Raw genomic sequence first — 19,202 nt, 5'->3', positions numbered from 1 at the left:
GAAGAGTAATCAACAATTTTGGGTAGGTTCCGATACTAAAATAATTTTTTTCGAGTATTAGATAATTTTAAATAACCCGACAGTAAATTCCTTTTTTTTCACGAAAAAATATTTTTAAAGAGATTATAAAATTTTAAACATCAAGCACAATAACTGATAGACACAAGAATGTAGGTTAAATCAAACGTTACCCTTATCTAACCATTCCTAAACCCAATTGTACTTATTTATAACAACACTAGCCTGCTGACTATATAAGTGCTGAGTACAGAAATTAATTATCACCCATCCTCAAACATGCTGATCTACTTTCACTTTTTATTACGGCCACAACAAACCTTGGCCAAACTTAGGTAAGTAATTTCATTACAACTAATTTCAAGGCTAGTCTAGCCCCCGTATTTGTTAGAATATGAGACTGTCATCAAGGAAAAGATGTGGTCCCTGCCGAACGGATTAACTTTACCGTTGTTTCGTTCCCCATATGTATATATGTGGCCTGCCTAGGCCTAGAGTTAGACAATAAGGTCGCAGGTTCAAACCCCACCACCGCCGCGAAAAAAAATTTTATTCTCTATTGTCTTCTGGCACTTTTCTACTCACTTCATATCTTGTTGTTACCAACATAAGTGCCTGCTCCACTCACTTTTCTGAATTAAAAAATTCACCCCATACACCGGAGCATACTCAATGTCTCAATCGTTTCTATGTTATATGTTTGTGATGAAATATTGGCTATTAAGCTTAACTGCTGGTCAAAATTTCTTCGCGATGGTGGCGAACGAATCGGCGATCTCAAGAAGTGGGTGAGAGAGGGATCTAGAAATGACTTTGGGTTTGAAACGAATATTTTTGTGTTCGTGGATAGCTCACACGGTAGAGCCACGCTCTCACTGCCAGGCGGAGTTGTCGTACCAATAAGGTCGCAGGTTCAAACCCCACCACCGCCGCGAAAAAATTTTTTATTCTCTATTGTCTTCTGGCACTTTTCTACTCACTTCATATCTTGTTGTTACCAACATAAGTGCCTGCTCCACTCACTTTTCCGATAGTTAGGAAAATGACAGTGACAGCTGATTTTTTAGGCTGTCCATTATCCGATCGACTTCGAAGTGGGTGTCATGGCCGAATGGTTTAGTCGTCTGCCCTGGAAGTTTAACCAGAATCGACGTTGCGGGTTCAAATCCTGGTTCCGCCACTTTTTTTTTTATAATTCCGTCTTCTTTTTACAGAACGTTAGTTGCAAGGGCAAGGGATAAATGAATAAATGTCCCATCCATCCTCCCCCCATCTCTTTTTTTTTTAAACTCTCTCTCTCTCTCTCTCTCTCTCTCTCTTGGTTCCTTTCTAGTTTCTAGTATAGAAAATTGTCATATTCGTCCCCACTCCGATCTCAAAAAGTGTCTAAAAAGAATAAATAATTAAAAAGTAAACAAACAGAAATATTCAGAGAACGACCAAATGGTCAGATAGAGGAGAAAAAAACAAACAATTTTTTTTTTTTTTAATAAAAACAATTTTAAGAAATTCATGCTTAGACTTAGACTCAGAAACAGAACAAAAGGCCAAACAAAAAGGAGAAAAGAATAGACTCGCACAAAAAAAAAAAAAAAGAGGGGGGGGGGAGGATGGATGGGACATTTATCCCTTGCAAAGTTCTGAAAAAAGAAGATGGAATTTTTTATTTTTTTAAAAGTGGCGGAACCAGGATTCGAACCCACACCGTCGATTCTGGTAAAACTTCCAGGGCAGACGACTAAACCATTCGGCCATGACACCCACTTCGAAGTCGACGCATATTGTGTATATGTAGTAACAACTGATCTAATCTTGGTTAATTTTATGTTTTTATAGATATTTTATTAACTTTCCTTATTTCTATGTGCATTTGGAAACATTCCATATTCTGGAATGTGGATAATTAAAAGAGCGGCGTTTCAAATATGTGTCTGGGGATAACGAAATTTCGTCACAGCGGATTTTTTAATTTCTTTCTTTCTTAGACTGATTTTATTTCTCTTTCATTCTCTCTCTCTCTCTCTCTCTCTCTCTCTCTCTCTCTCTCTCTCTCTCTCTCTCTCTCTCTCTATCTCATATTTCCTCTTTTTGTCACGACCCATGCCAGTCGGTAAATTGTCAACTAACTATTTACTATTATTAACTCCCATGGACTGATGTTGTTGTGCAAATCTTATGCGTGAATAGACAGCAATTTGCCAATTCATTTAATGTTTTTTCCGCTGAATCTGAAGTTTGGATCGGATAACAACAGTAATCTTTGTTTTGATTTGATTTTAACTTATCTTGAAATTCCATGAATTATAAAAATTAAAAACAAATGCTGACAAGTGTAGACTCAAACGTTCCATGATTGATAACAAATGAATGATGGGAAGAAAGTGACGAGGTTCGAGATTCGTATGCAAGCGAATTGAGACTCGACTGAAATCACTGCATGTATCTGAAGAGTTCCAATTTGACTCCTTGGTAATTAATGAACCATCAACTACCAAGGACTCACTCCTTGGAATTGACACTTCCATGTTAAAAAACCTCAGTTTGTAGATTGCTGTTTTAGTGGGGGTTTTTATTGATGAATGCATGAATTTTGTTGTATGTCTAGTTGTTCCAGTGAGATGGCTGTCATTTTGTTTGTCATTTTGAACATGAGAGTTAGTCATTTTTCTTTCAGTCTGTCTTATAAAACATGAATGAATGGGAATAGCTTTTAATTTGATGTAGAATTGTGATCACAACACCTTATTGACTGAATGCCCTTTGAAATAAAGTTTTAAAAAAGAACATATGTGCTGTGAAAAACGGAAGATAACATTTGATATAAATAATTGAAGGGAGGGTATCACACTGTTTGCAGAATTATCATCATTATTTTTATTTGTAGTAGTAGTACACATATGATGCTATTTATGTTTATCTAAGGAGTTTTAGAAAGGCAAGGGTTGCCAACAGAGCACCATGCACGTGTATGGAAATGGCAAGAGAAATATTTGAAGATTGTTGATGATTGGTTAAGCAGATTAGTATTAATTTATCTATATTTTTATTTTAAATATTATTCTTATTCTGTTTCAGTGGGATTGGACTTCGAGATAAAGAAATAATATTTTATCACAAATTAAAGAAGATAAAGTTCACAGTGAATCAAAATGTTGTCCCTCGGGTCTGAAAATTCAGGTTTGTTGACTCATTTCATTTCTGATTTACTCACTTTTCAAAAATATGTGAGCATTGTTTGTAATATATTTCTTATTTAAACTCATTTCTACTCCTCTAAATTCGGTTATTGATCGTTGTATTATACAAATCTGAAATGATGGGTATGAACATTTGTCGCTTTGATCTTTTCAAGAAGATCCCTGGCATTGTGATTTCTTCACTTTGTTATTTTATGTCTCATGTGTAGGAAACCAGCAGCTTGGTTCTAAACAAAGAAAATCAGTACTTTTTATTCTTCATGCTGGCTAGAACTTTTTCACATGTCATGTTATCAGAATGTATAAAAATCAAAACATGAGCAGATTTATAATGTTTATCTCCTCTGGATTCACTTTTTTGCTTGTCGGAGAAATATTTCATAAGGGCGGTAATGGAGATAATGGTTTCCGCCATTGTTCCGATAGCTTAGAACCAGTTACTATTTGTCATTATGAGGGAAATGATGTTACAACTGTTGAACCCTATTACTATTAGGTTTTTATCTTTTAAAAGGAGCAGTCACATCCGTTAGCTTTGTCATTTCATTGCTCAGTACTTTTGAGTAACTATCTCTATCCAATATTTTACATCTCTGACTCTGTCTGTCACATTCCTTAGATCTAGTTCTGGCTAAGAATGCTGTCCATTTTGTTCCTTCTTTAGAATTATCGCAAGCTTTTCTAGCCATATTTTCTCAAACCAAAATAAATTTTTAAAATATTTTCTTTTACAGAAATGTCACGTTTGATGCAAATAGTCACTGATGCCCAAAGTGAGAATATACAATCTGAGCTGCTTACAAAATTTGAGGTTTGTTTTGTGTATCATTGTTATGATGATTTTAATGGGTTTTTCATATTCAAGGTCCGTTCAAAAATATCATCCACACCCTCAATGGGAAGTTAAAGATTGCTACAAACTAAGATTAGTTTATGAACTGTGCAATGAGTCAGACCTTTTTGTATCGGACTCATTATACCTTCTCTTTCCCTCACTTATTTCCATTTTATTACCCTATGGCTATATTTACAACTGGATTCTTTCGACCCTTTCCTTGATCTCATCTCCTGCTCTCAGGATTGTATCATAACAAACAGCAAGGCTTGTCACTGAATAACAATGACCCATTCTTAATCTATTCCCTTTTAAGCATCCCATTATATTCTTTATAAAAGGCACTGACGTGACTTTAAAATGTTGTCATTACTGTAAAACTCATAAAAGGAATCATTCTCATTAACTACTACCAATATAACATCATCCACAAAGTAACAATTGTATGTCTTTTAACCATTATGTTTGGCTTGAAATTTAAGAAGAGAAGAGAGTTTATTCCGCCCCTCCCATTTGAAAACCCTATCATTTCTTAGTAAAAAAAAAAAATTTATTCAACGATTGCAGAATATTTGTGCACATTTTATTCATGTGAAATGTGGTGTAAAAGACAGCCGATTGGCAATTATAAATAATCTTTTTGTGTGCATGAATTCAAATCCAACATTTATACTTTTTGGGTCAAATTGTCAATCAAGGAGATGGAGTAAGATACAAATTATGGTGAATAGAAGTACTAATTTTACCATACAATTTGGCCATGAAATATCTAATAATCATACTTGGAGGGTTGGAATATACGTATTCTTTCGTATCGCAAGCTCATAGTGTTATTGGGCACGATAAAAATAACTCGTTTACAAAGAAATTAAAGAATCATATAATAGGTCATTGCTTATAATGTCAGCTCTTTTGAGAAATTCATTATGGTGTAATGATATAATTCTGTATTTGTAACAACTGGTTGCCAAAGAGAAACGACAAATTAAGGAAGAAAGAAAATGAAAATGTCTCAATAAACAAGAAAGTTCTTCGAGATGGAATTTGTTTTAAAATAGAACATTTTATTTATTCAAGGTACATACATGACAAATGAACAAAGGAAAAAAGGGAATAAAATCTATCAATAATTAAGGTTGTTCTTTGAGATTGAATTTATTCAGATAGAAACTTTTTATTTTATTTACGGTAGTTTTTTTAAAAATAATTTTTACACCAGAAACCACTGTCTGCATTTTCATTTTTATTGTAAATACGAGGGCTCTTTCAGAAATAACCGAAAAATGCCCATTGCTCAGCAACCAGTGGAGATTTTTTAATTCTGTAAACGACATGATATTCCTTATTTCCTTACGGATATTCCCAGAAATTATGAAGTGCATCATTTTGCACAATGAATTTCTAGACGATTTTAAAGATGGCGGCCCACCTTGAAACTTGGTCAAAGGAGGAAATCAGAGCTGTCATACATTTTTTGAACGCCAAAAGTCTGAATCCTACTGAAATTCATAAAGAACTTCAGAGTGTATATGGTGAGCATGTTATAAGCCGTACACAAGTCTATCACTGGTGTAATTTGTTTGAAGCCGGCCATTCCGACTTGACAAACAGGGAAAGGAGAGGGCGTTCGATAACTGCGACGTCAGAAGACAATGTGAAGCGAGTTGATGAGCTTATTCGTCAAGACAGGAGGTTGAAACTTCATGAAATCGCAAGCAGTTGAAATTTCGAAACTTCTGCCCATAGAATTGTATTTGATGAACTTGGCTACAGAAAAGTCAGCGCAAGATGGGTTCCTAAGCAATTGACAGACAATCATAAAGAACAAAGATTGGACATCTGCAGGGAACTTTTGAGAAGAAGCAAGAGCTCACGCAGGGTTCACGGGCATACTGCCAACGCCGGCGGAGACTTTCTAGGGTACGATGTGACTTTTCTTGACAGCATAGTCACCGGTGATGAGACTTGGTTGCACCATTGCACCCCAGAAACAAAGCAAGATTCGATGACATGGAAACATCCATCCTCACCTGTCGCAAAGAAATTCAAAGTCATGCGGTCAGCAAAGAAAATAATGGGAACTGTTTTCCGGGACAGTCGTGGTGTTATTCTGTTCGAAACCTTACAAGCTGGAGAAACAATCAATGCTGCAAGGTACTACCAAACTCTTGACAAGCTTAGGGAGGCCATTCGCAGAAAGCGCCCAGGGCAGTTGACCAACGAGGTCATTTTGCAACATGGACAACGCTACACCCCACACAGCACGAGTGACGCAAGGTTGGCTAGAGAAATATGGATGGGAGATTTTGCCACACCCACCACACAGTCCAGACCTCGCACCATCTGATTATCACCTCTTTGTGCCACTGAAACGTGAGCTGGCAGGAAAGCGCTTTGATGTCGATGAAGAGCTTGTTGACCATGTGTGGAAATGGCTACAAAACCTTGACGGAAATTTCTTCCGAGAGGGTATCTATTCCATGGTGCGGCGTTGGCAGAAGTGTGTCGACAGACTTGGCTGTTACGTAGAGAAATGAAGGACGAGTCAAGGTATGAACATGTGCAAGAATTTTGTTGATAGCATAAAAAACGCAGATTTTACAGGCATTTTTCGGTGAATTGTGAAAGAGCCCTCGTAATATCTTTGCACTCATTAATTTAGATATTTGACTTTTTTTATGCTTTCTTCTAATATTTGCTCATCCAGACCAGCAAATCTATAACAGATTTTGAGATATTTACAAGAATCTGTGAGTTAGTTCCCTTAGCAACATCTATCCAGATGATGAAAAACATCATGTCTGCTTTTGTCAGGTAATTATTACTTTTTATTTCACTGGAAATATTTTAGGGTTTGAACTTTAATTGTTTCTTTTGTTCTTTTGTGGTACTGTTATATTCCATTTTTTTATACTTTAATATTCAGCAGTTTCAAGCAGCCGATTATGTACTTGAGATTTACGGGAAATAATAGTTATATAATAATATCTGGCTAGTGACAAATACAGTTTTAGTGCCCTTTATTGTGTAAAATATACTAGGCATTATATTAATAGTCCCTTTTGTTGGGGGTTCCATAATTTGAAACAATTTGTAGTCTTGTCAAATTGATGGTATCATAGGTATTTGGATAACAGGAGATGTTACTGCATCATGTTGCATTCTTATACACTTATTTTGATTTAAAAGCGTGGATACCAAATTAAATAATCTGTGATTAACTGGAATTTCATAGCATTTCTCTTTGACTGATTTCGGACATTCTTTCTTCATTTTAGGTAGAACACAGTTGAATTCCACAATTAAGTACTACTATTTTAAGTCGTGTGTTTCGTTGCTTTTATTTTTTGGGCTTTTAAAAATTTTTGTTTGCTTTTATTTTATTTTATTTTTATTTATTTTGGGGGGGGGGGTTGATATGGTTTTTAAAAATATTTTCCTTTGCATGTTATCATTTTTTGGTTTGTATTTTCTTTTTGTTTCGTTTTGTTTTTTGTTTTTGTTGTTATTTTTGTTTTGTTTTTTCGTTATAGTAAAAGATATTTTTTAATTATATAGCAGTAATTCGATTTTTATCTAAAATTATTTCAGGAAATTGGTTTCACTACTGGAAGAAAGGAGTATTCTTCAAAATGCAGAGTTGTAAGTTTTGTTACATTTCAACTTTTGTTCCAGTTTATCATGGTATGTTTGTATGGACAAAACTGTGGTTCAATTTTTTGTTGTCATCTGGGCTGAGAACAGTAACAATTGCTCGTCTTCCTGTGAATGTCTTGGGACTCTACTGCTAGATTATTGCAGATTTCCAATGTGGGAGGCAATTTTTTAAAAGAGAAATTCATTGCATTTAGAAAGAAGTACTTGACTTGTAACTCAGTAAAATTAATTTTTCGAAAGAAGAACGACAAGCTTGAAGGGAATCAAACAACTTAATGCCCTGATTCAAACAGAGGGGGGAAAAAAACCAGCTCATGTACAGGGGAAGGTGGGTAGGTTATACCTAAGATGGTAAGTGGGACACAACTTAATTTGATTTTGTAATACAAATTTTAATGTTGCTGCTGAATTTGTCTATTTTATAAATTATTTGGTTAAGCTCATCTGTTGTTGCCATTTCAATTCTTTTGATTTCTTGAATGTTTTTTTCCCATCTTCTGCAATAGTGTATTCTAGGTGGACAATGCTATTTCCTCATTTCATTTTTTTTTTGTAATGCTGTACCAATGGTAATGTTTGTTGATTTATATAGCTGTAATGATGTACCAATGGTAATGGTAGTGAATGTATATATAGCGCCTTTCGCCTAAGCCTCAAGGTACTTTTACAATAAGTTTATGAATTAAATTAAATTTACAAAATCTACTCATACACAATGGCACAGTTCGTCATCAAGTGGATTTAATTTTTCTTTTTGTTTGAGTTGATTGATTTCATGTATCATTTTCAGATCTAAAAATGGTTTGGAATGTGTAAAAAGGTTCTGGTCGTTGTGTTCACGCCATCAAAATGTTGTCTCTTCATCACAGGTAAGTTTAGCTCTTATACAAGTGTTAAAATAAAACTGGTTTGGATATCAAAGAAAAAGGGCATCTGTTTCTCACACTGATAAGTCTTGACAGTTTTTCAATACTTTTTTTTCATACTATCATCATATAATATAGTAAATATATATCGCACTTCATTTGCTAACAACTTATGTAATAGTAATTTGTCATTTTTCGAATCGGAGAAACTGATGATGATTGTGCCACAGTCAAAATGACATGACATTGTAATTTTGTGTCGATCAATTAGAAATGACCTTTTATTGCTGCTTAATATATGTAAAAAGTCCTTTAGAGCCATAAGGTCCATGGAGTCTGAGTTTATCCTGGTTTCTATAGATTGAACGAAGATGACGTCACTCTGGTCTTTGTTATTGATTCTTGCCATCCGTGTTTATGAGTAATTTTCACTAAACTGCATAACCAGACTATATATGTTCAATGTTACACACAGTTTTGTGTGTTGGTCCGTAATACTTCCAGATGGCAATGTTGTGAGCTTCTTAGCCAAGCACATACTATCAATGGTGTTAAAAGTGAAAAGGAGAGTAGTAATTGCTTGTTACCATTTTGATAGGATGCTAGTCTATCACGAAATACTTTCTGCTCGATATAATAGTCCCAGCTACCTAATAATTGCTGGGTGGACATAAATATATAGCCTGAATAAAACTTGGCCCTTTCACGAATGGGGTTGCATGTTTCCAGAATAGACTTTCCCTTTTCTTTTTTGTAACACAAAGCGCTACTGAGCATTCTCAAAATTGCTTTAAATGATTACTTTGTAAAAATCATTATTAGAACTTTATGCTTTATTTTCTGACTCCAGACTGCTGTCCGTGTCCGATTTATATGTGTGGCATCCCAAGAAAACCCCACTAAATCTACCAATCTATGAAAATAATATGTGAATCAAATCATGATTCCCAGGCATTGCTGATATTCTGCAGTTTATTCTATCTTGAATCTTCATAAGAACCACAGATATGGCATTTTATAGACACCCATGTGAGAAAATGGGGTGCGTATACAGCGGAAATGGGAGAACTATTTTTGCAATTTTTTTTTATCAGCATTGATCAGTGCACAGACTTCCAGGCATTGAATGTGTAGCAAATTCATGTGTATTACGTTTCATTGAATAGCTGTTGTCTTGACCTATGTGTTGATACCACAGAGCTGCCAACCTACCTCAAAAAATGCGGAATTGTACGCATTTTCAGCGATTGTACGCTTGTACGCATTTCCCCCAAGATTGTACCCATTTTCAGTGTACAGAGTCACTTCAGTTTTCTTTAGTTGTAATTCATATTATTACTAGCCTAATGAGAAACCTTGGTGACCAAGTGGATGTTCATATATTTTTTTGACCAATTATGATCTTCATGCTGGGAGGTAGAATTCTGAAAGGATTGGATTTTAGTCTTGGGAACATCATTGTTGCTGCAATTGAGCTTGTGCAGTGTGACTTTATATAAGTATACCTTCCTCTTACTTTCACAATGGTTAGTTTCAGTCGATTTCAGGATTGTACCCATTTTTATGAAATCTCCCCCATTTTGAGGTCCCATTGTACACATTCTCATCAGATGGGGTTGGCAGCTCTGATACCAGGTCGTGGGCTCAAAATTAGAGTTTTATTTGAAGAAAAGATGATTGACATATTTTCAAAATTTCGTCCTCGCATTTCCCAACTTGATGCGGTGGTAGGGTGATTCAATTACTTATTTAAGAATTTATAGTTTGTCCTTAGTGATTTTCTTAGTTTTTATTTGTAATTAAGATATCGCAGATAATTTTTCAACTGTTTCTTACTGTTTTTCCCTGTATCTCATTTTCACTTCCTACAACTTTGACCAGGTTTCCCTAGGCTGCCACACATATGTTGTCATTGTATTGCTTTTCATAATGAGCGGATTATAAAGATGATAATAATAAATAAATGTAATAGCATTCTCTTTTCTTTTTTTCCAGTTGTTTGGCAAATGGCATCCAAAATTGATTGAAGAGGTCACTCCACTTGCTTCAGTTTTCATCGATCTATTTCTTTCTGCCCATGGGTATGAGCATTTTGCAATTCCACCATAGTTTACAATACATTCATTTTGTAAAGGGTTGTTGGGGAATAAAACTGGATAATAAAGATTATTATTATTATTATTGTTATTATTATTATTATTATTATTATTATTATTATTATTATTATTATTATTATTATTATTATTATTATTTTAAAAAGGGGCTAAAAGTTTGAAGTGTTCCAGTTAACTGGCATGTATTCTGATTAAATGATAGAAATTCTATAGGAAAACTTATGTCATAGACAAAAATTCCATTTAGCTCCTGTTCCAATCCAATTACCAGATTCCACTGTAATAATATTAATGTTAATAATAAGAAAAGAACAATACTGATAGTATTGATTACTATGATGATGATTATGATTTCAGACAAAGCGAAAAAGCTTCCCATCGTTCCAAGCAATTATATAGTTGGTTAAACTTTGATCTTCCTGACCGAGCCATCAAGATTGCATTGCTGGAGGCTGAATGCCATGGAAAAGAAGGAGTGGAACTTGTTGAACCCATTCTCAGGTGAGGTGACGATTTTTTTTTTGATTTTTTTTTTTTTTCTGTAAGTATTTTTTTTTTTAATATGATTTATGCCTCACTTCATTGATTTATACTCTTCACATGTGGTGTCATTTTCCCTTTCTTGAATTTTGCTTCTTTTTAAACATTTTTTACCTCTTTGGATTTGTGTAAATGGAAGATAGATAAATTATTCTCGTTAAATAGATTTTTTTTTATTATTTCTGTTCTGTCTTACTCTCTTTCTTTTTTTTTTTTTTTTTTTTTTTTTTTTTTTTTTTTTTTTTTTTTTTTTTTTTTTTTTTTTTCATGTCCTTGTCATTGAATTAAAGGGGGGAGTGCACAATATCTTGCCAGAATCGTATTTTTTAGCATTCAAAGATTCATTTTTTAAAAACAAATTTTTGAGAAAAAATCCTCACTTAATATAGAAATTATTGATATGTGACTAAATTTAAGTATGCTGCATTTTAATTGACATATCCCATAAACATGGGTAGAAATCATGAATTAAGGCTTATACAGAATTTTTTGGGGAAAAGGTCAAGCACAGGAGAATATTAAAAAAAAAAAAATAAGACAGAGAAAGAAAACAATGGCTACTCAAACAGAATTGCCAGATTGGTTTTGCATAAAATTTTGGATAAATTATTCAAATCCTATAGCATTTGTCACCAATGTTAGCTCCTTTTTTTCTTCCCCTCTTCTTCCACCTCCTTCCTTTTATCATCATTACTTATTTAACACTTAATTCTCTCAATGCCAGGAAGTGCATAAGGCCTGAACAGTTTCCCTCCATTTTCTCCAGTCCCTTGCTTTCGCTCTTGCTCACTGCTATGAGTTTATGCCAACATTATTTCTTTCCATCTCCACCATTCTGCACCATGTTGCTTTTGGGCATCCCTTTCTCCTCTTTCCTCCTGGTGTCCACCCAATCGTTAAAGCACAACCAAACCCATTTTCCTTTTTCATCATTTTCCTGTGCGGCTATGTGGTCTAGTGGTATGACACTCGCATAGTTGAGTCCTTGGAAAAGACTCTTTACTCACATTCTCTCATTGTACTCAGGTGTAAAATGAGTACCTGGCCGTTAACAGCATTGTCTTTGTCCGGAAAATTGTAACATCGCCTAACAGGCGTCGTGTCCCGTCCTACATGTTCAATGTTGCTGTTGACCAGACACCCCTTGTAAAGCACTTTGAGCACATGTAGTGGATATTGCGCTATATAAAGTTCAAAAAATCTCAATCATTATCATTAGCATTAATTTAATTATCATTTCAGCCAAGTTTTGAGTCAAAAATCTACAGACTGGTCAAATGCTGATTACTTGCTGCATTTCCTTTTGTTGAAGAAATGGCAAAGACTGGCAGCTGTCTCAGATCTCGTTGAAGTAAGTCTGGGAAAAAAAACATCTACCTACAGGGAACTGACAATGAAACTTATTCAAGCATGTGACAAATTATCAAGAGTTGATCTGTTTAGGGAACCTCATTATCACCACAGATATCACTAGATCATCAACAAAGATCCCTTTCTAAATTATGCCCCCACAATTTGAAACTTCCTTCTCCCAGTCCGTTAGAATATCTGACAATGTTGGTGTCTTCAAGAAACATCTTAAGACATTTCTTTTCACAAAATACTTGCTTTTGTGAGTTGTACCTTGTCCTACTTATAACTGCTTTGATCAAATAATGTTGTAAGAGTTGCGATTAGAGAAGTATGACATATATTATTTTTAAGCGCTTTGAGGCTTCGACATACAGTGCTCTTTAAATATACTCATTATTATTATTATTATTATTATTAAACCTCAATATTTCGTGGGCAGATCAGCTGATTAAACTGTGTCTCCCAAGAGTAATTCTTTTTGTCTGAAGACCAAACAACAAATTAGGATCTCTGTTACATTTATATTTTTGCTCATTTTAATTCAACATTAATCAATATTTATTTTTAGCAAATATGTCATAAAGACTTGTTAATTCATATATACACAACCAACATTGTACTTATTAGTTCCTTTTAAAAATGCAATAATTGATCCAAGGTTTTAATTTCCATCATAGTGTGAGGTTGATTATGTGATATGGATAAAGGATAGATATGTATCATTGAGCTGAGCGTTTATGTAGCACAATATCCACTAAAGGTGCTCAAAGTGCTTTACAAGGGGTCCCTTACAACAACAACATTTAACATTTAGGATGGGACATGACGCCTGTTAGGTGATGTTACAATTTTTTCGGAGATAGACCGACAACGCTGTTAATGGCCAGGTACTCATTTTACACCTGAGTACAGTGAGAGAATGTGAGTAAAGAGCCTTCTCCAAGGACTCAACTATGCGCTGAGCGAGGCTCGAACCCAGGACCTTCCGATCCGAAAGCGAGTGTCATACCACTAGAGCAAATACCTGCACATCATTGCTTTTATCATTGTAGTTGTCCAAAACAAGATTTGTCAGATTATTTAATCGGCACCTTTGTACATTTGGTTTAAAAATCGCACTATATGGTGAGTTTCATTAATATTGTAAGTGTATGCATGCAATTTTTTATAATGATCTATCTAGCATTTGTGCCCATTTAACAGGCATCGTAATGACTATTGTATATTAAATTTCATCATCATCAACATATTTGTGAATTCATTTCATCAGTGTGTATGACAGTGCTCAACCTGATGCGTTTCAATCATTGTAACACTCAATAATCCCAGTTTAATTCAATAATTGTTTTGTATATGTAATGGTGGGAATTAGCCATAAAAACCTGAAAATTATACTTCATTCTTAAATGCGGCTCTTTTATACTTATTCAACGTTTAGTGAATTACATAAGTGTTAAGTTAGATGTCATCACAGAGATGACTACTTTCATCATAGCAATAGCAACCTCTACAATATCAAAATTTGCAAAGCCCTCTGAGTTCTGAGTGTGTTTTATAAAGAATGAAGAGTTAACTAAGATAAACGCCGGCGACTTAGACCCAGCAATCCATATGTAACTCATGAAAATTCAAAATATATATTTCAAAGGGGTTCTGAGATCATAATTTTATTATTTTTAAACAAAAATTTATTATTGTTATTTAAGTGTAATACCATTTGAATCAGAGTAAAATATTTTAGGAGACCAATGTCCATGCTGTTTATGATTTTTTTAAAGTAATTCAACCACTTTTGTTCAGGTGTCAAAACTCATTAAGGCCCCACCTCTATTCCTGCCATGGCTGAGAACTTATTGGAAAAATGCCAATGATTACATTGGTGAAGACGAAAACATTAAAGGGGCCTCAGTCAGTCAGTTTCTTCTGGATCTGAACACAGATGATGTCCTGGATCCCTTAATAGATGTATTGCAAATGGCGGTAATTTATTTGTTTGTTTTGGGTTTTTTTTTATTTAAATAAAGATAAGGCTGTAAAATTTTAAGCATTTCCCCAAATGTATCTCCCAGGTGAGGACACCTATGAAATTAAAGGTAAATTTCTTCTTAAATGATTCTTTTCAACTCTGCTGATTAAATGTTCTAAAGGAAATAGATTTTTTAAAATGATTTTTAATGAGAAATCATGTATTTTGTATAGATACATACTTTTTTCTTCACAATCTGATTTTTTCTCCCAAACATATCGTTTTTTTTTTCGTTTTTTTGGGGGGGTTAGTTGTCTGTGATAGGTCTTCTATATCTAATGAAGCTACTGTTGTGTACGCTGTTACAATGGTTCGGGGTTTCTGTAAAAAGCATAATATAATGATATTATTCATAATGGCATCAAGTGTAAGAGGAACATGGATATAACAGTAATTATTCAAATCCATGTCAACATCTCTTTGATTTATAATTGAGATGTGAAAAGGAATGTGATATCAAGAACCGTTGCTATAGCAGTCCTCATTTAGGGCCAACTTGATAGTAAAATGGTCCTTGTAATTTTGCTTTTGTGTGAATTGTAAAGTAAAAACAAGTGAATTTAATGGGAGGGGGGAGTTGTAAAGGGAATATTATTGTAAAGATATAAGGATTATTGTTGTGTAGCAAAATAAGTAATTATTATTAAAACTTAAACCCTATGGCACTGTTTCATTGTACTTTGACCATTTAGATAACTATTTTGTTGGCATATCATTCAAAGGAGTATTAAAAGCCTAAGACAACACTTGGCTATAAATTTAGATGCAAACATAAACTTTTAACTTGAAATATCAGCTACAAATCACAGCTAGGAGCAATTAAAGATCTTATTCAAATAAATTGGTTTGACCATTGGCAATGGAAACTTTGATGTAATCGAATTGCACTGTACGCCATGACACCGACCTTTCTATCTTTTTTTCTTTTTAGATTTTCCCAGACAGCACTGTGGATATTGACAGCGACGGAAGCTATTCGGGTCATTTATCCTTTGTCGTTGACAAGAAAGGAAAAGAAAAGGTCATCGAAGTTAAAGGAGATATGAGCCTGAGCAAGGACAAAGAGAGTGCTATGAGTGGAGATGATGAGGGCAACAACAGTGACTCAGTGGTGAGTTAATTTGGTGATAACTTTGACTGGCAAGAAGTGGGGTTGAGCCAATGGTATTGTGGGGGAAATAGCTATTCTTTGGGTCAAATCTCTGTAAAAACACTGGGATGTTTTTCTTGTGATTCTGTAGTTGTACTAGGTCTTTCCCTTCCACATTGTTGTATAGAAGGTTAGCAAATCTGCTTTGTCTTCAATGTAAAACCAACACCCCCTCCCTTTCTCTCTTCCACAGCCATTCACATAAACCTGTTTTAAGAAATAATCAATAAATAAAATTTAAAAATCTGAAAGATGGCAAATATACAACATCTTGTTGGTTTTACAGGCCTGTAAATCTTCCGACAATTGTCAGAATTCCAACAGTACGATTTTGCTCGATAAATTCTGACATAAAAAAAAATTATTTAAAAAATATCTATATATTCGTTACGTCAAAAGACAGAACCAACTAAAAAGAAAATAAAAGTGTTGTATTTTGTACCTCGACGAGAGTCTATTTAAAAAAAAAAAAAAAAAAACATTGTACTTGTCTTGTCATAGACATAACAAACCAGACAGCATTCCATCTTGTCAATAATTATCACCACCTCCACACTCCCCGGACGTGTACGTATTAACTGCCTACTGTCTGCCCGCACGTAGCTAGCTAGTGTTGGTCGCGCGTTCGTGAGTCGTCGATCACACACAGCGTAGTCAGTAATCAACTAACACACATAGCGTGTTGGGGACCGGTCCGTTTCTTTCTATTTTGCTACAGACACACACACGTCGTTCTGTTCGTCTTTTTTCAGTTCAGGTCATTATCTCTATCCGGTTGAAAGTGAACCAGAAAAATGTGAATGCGAAATAAATATTTTTCTTGGAGTGAAAAGGTAAATGAATGCTAATATCGGAAGTTTTCGCTCCTTTGGCCTACGGCCGATTCTCTTTTCCTATATTCTCGCTCAGCCGTAGTTTTTTAGTTAATTATTAATTCAATTATTTATCCTATTCAATATGCCTGAAGTATTTTTAGATCGCAGTTGCGACTTACTTCTTACCTTAGAAATAGGTGTTAAAAATAAATTTAAATGGTCATGGCTTGAAGAACAAGACACCAACGGCGATTTCTTCTCTTGCTATGTGAGGAAAATTGAGGCATCTGGGTTGTGTTGTTCATCCACTTTTTTGGTTTTGTTGGTCTATTTTCGCATCCTCGAAAAGTTCAGACAAATTTTTCACCAGCCATTTACAGGCCTGGTTTTAGTTTGGAAATAAGTCAATTTAGTTTGGAAATAAGTCAATTTTGCGCCATTGTTGGGTATGTGTGTATAAAATAGGTAAAAACAGATTTTCATATAATGCCCCCAAAAAATGCCAAACCCAATTTTTCTATGTCAAATGACTTCAAAAGCATTATTGGATTTATTTTGACTGATACATTTGACATTTATTTTTTATTATACTCTTTATGGTATTTTTAACACACCAAATTTTATGCATAATTTAATATTCCCCTCTATTTCTATTTCTATTTCCCACCTGTTTGGTAACCAAACGAACACTTCTTTTTGTTTACATTACAGAAAGGGTGTGCCAAATATTTATCTGCCGTCTGTCTGGTTTTTAAGTAATGATTTTTTAAAAATTGTAAGCTGAAGAAAGATTTTGAGCTCCAAATGTTCCGTGTTTGATTTGTTCTTTTTTTTTTAGCTGTCATATTTATATTTATGTACATGTATTACTGGAAAACTTATCTGTTAATTTGGGGTTTTGTTTTGTTTTTTTTACTTCAACAGGTCAAAACTGGAAGGAAGAGGACAGCTAGTTTAGCAAGCAACTCCCCTGAGAAGCCAAGCAAAAGACACCCTAAGAAAACAGAATTGAAAGCTGGGTTGAATGAGACTGAGATTGATAAGGTTGAAACGATTGGATTTTTTCTTGACAGAGGTCATGCCCAGTCTGTTTCTGTTAGCGAAGAGTGCAAGCCACGGTCTCGCAAGCAAAGTTTGTCTGAAGATGAAGGGGCTAAGCAAAAGAAACGCAAGCGTTCAAAAGATGACAGCAGTGATCATGAAAAAGATGATGATAACAGCGATGAAGAGCAAAATTCAAAAAGACGAAAGCAGATTGATGACAATGATATTGATGATGAGAGTACAAATAAGTCTGGAGAAGAGGTGGAAAGTGATGACAGTTCTTCAAAGCACCAGTTGAGACCGAGAAACCTGGCAGCTGCTGTGTTGAAAAGTAAACACATTCTTATTTCAGACCCTGTGTCAACGTCCTATTTTTCAAGTGGTCTCGATAATAATCAAGCAGATGAGAGTATTATCCAGGTTTTCAGTTCACCAGATAAATGCACAGTACCAGAAGATGATAATATAAACAAAAGTAAAAGTAAAAAAAGGTCAGCCAGTCGTATATCCTTATCATCACCAATAATGCCAATCCGTTCGTCTCCTCGTATTAAAAAGTCTATTGTAAAGACAATTTCTGAAGGGGAAGATGGAGTCAAAAGTTCACCTATAAAGACAACTGAAAGTCCAAGAAATCATAAAGGAAGTGATAGCCCTTTAAATCAGAAAAGAAACAGAAGGGAAATGAAAGCCCTTTGAAACAGAAAGGAAAGGAAAGTCCTCGAAAACAGAAATGAAATAAAAGTTTAGTTAAAGAAAGAATGGGAAAATCCTCTTAAGCAAACTGAAAGACATTTTGAATTTGCAATCATTTTGAATTCAAAATCATTACCGCCTAAAAACATATTATGTTTCAATGATACCCTTGCTCTCTTCCCCACTCCATCTACCAAGAAGGTAAATTCTGTCTATCTCTGTGATGTACGCTGCAAATACCATTTTGATAGAGCAGTCTCTAGGATATTCTCTCACTGAATTTGAATTTACTTTGATGACACTATCGTGGTGATTTTGTCAATATATTGGTCTTGACAACAAAATAAAGAATGCTAGATTTTCTATAGTTGAAAATGGTCTTTTTGTTACTGATGTATTTTGATTATTTTGTGGCTTATGTGTTTTTCAAAATTTTGAGTTTTTCATTTTGATGCATTTATTGTTAGTGTTAGAAATATTCAGATGGAAGAATAAGAAAACTGTTCACATGTTTTCATCGGTCAGTAGCAAATCGATCTCGTTTGCTAAGTGTTGGCTTGAGTAGGACATTTCATTGGTTAAAAAAAAAAAGCATTTCATTGGCTAAGAGTATGCTACATCTATGTTACTATTTGTTTTTTTTATTGTTAATTAAAATTATCTGAACCAGAAGTCAACGATGCTATCCAGCTCTTGTCGTTATCCAGAGGTTGAACTGTACATTTCTGATGAGACACATATTGTGTTTGTTTTGTTTTTTGAAGGGTTTTACGACGCTTGCGACACATTAAGGTCATATCAGCGCCAGCAAAAAGGAGGAAAATGGGATAGTAAAAAATTATAGAATTACGATTAAAGCACCCAAGAAAAGGTAAGACAAAAGGGAATTAA

At 34.5% G+C, this 19,202-nt stretch overlaps 1 protein-coding gene across 1 annotated transcript; it reads left to right on the top strand.

The window, feature by feature from the left end:
• The first annotated feature begins 278 nt into the window (after positions 1–278).
• On the top strand, positions 279–18,686 carry LOC144967300 (uncharacterized). The gene is made up of 12 exons (XM_078904359.1): positions 279–353; positions 3,094–3,195; positions 3,950–4,026; positions 6,758–6,864; positions 7,642–7,692; positions 8,498–8,576; positions 10,569–10,654; positions 11,045–11,188; positions 12,470–12,578; positions 14,381–14,560; positions 15,538–15,717; positions 17,496–18,686. The coding sequence occupies exons 2-12, from the start codon at positions 3,168–3,170 to the stop codon at positions 18,312–18,314; spliced, it is 1,860 nt and encodes a 619-aa protein (XP_078760485.1). The 5' UTR covers positions 279–353; positions 3,094–3,167; the 3' UTR covers positions 18,315–18,686.
• The last annotated feature ends 516 nt before the right edge of the window (positions 18,687–19,202 follow it).

Source organism: Berghia stephanieae, chromosome 3 (genome assembly GCF_034508935.2).
Source record: "Berghia stephanieae isolate SIO BIC M18660-M18661 chromosome 3, UCSD_Bste_1.3, whole genome shotgun sequence".
NCBI classification, from domain to species: Eukaryota; Metazoa; Mollusca; class Gastropoda; order Nudibranchia; family Aeolidiidae; genus Berghia; species Berghia stephanieae.
Note: the sequence above shows the minus strand (reverse complement) of the source record. Positions and strands in the feature narration are given on the sequence as shown.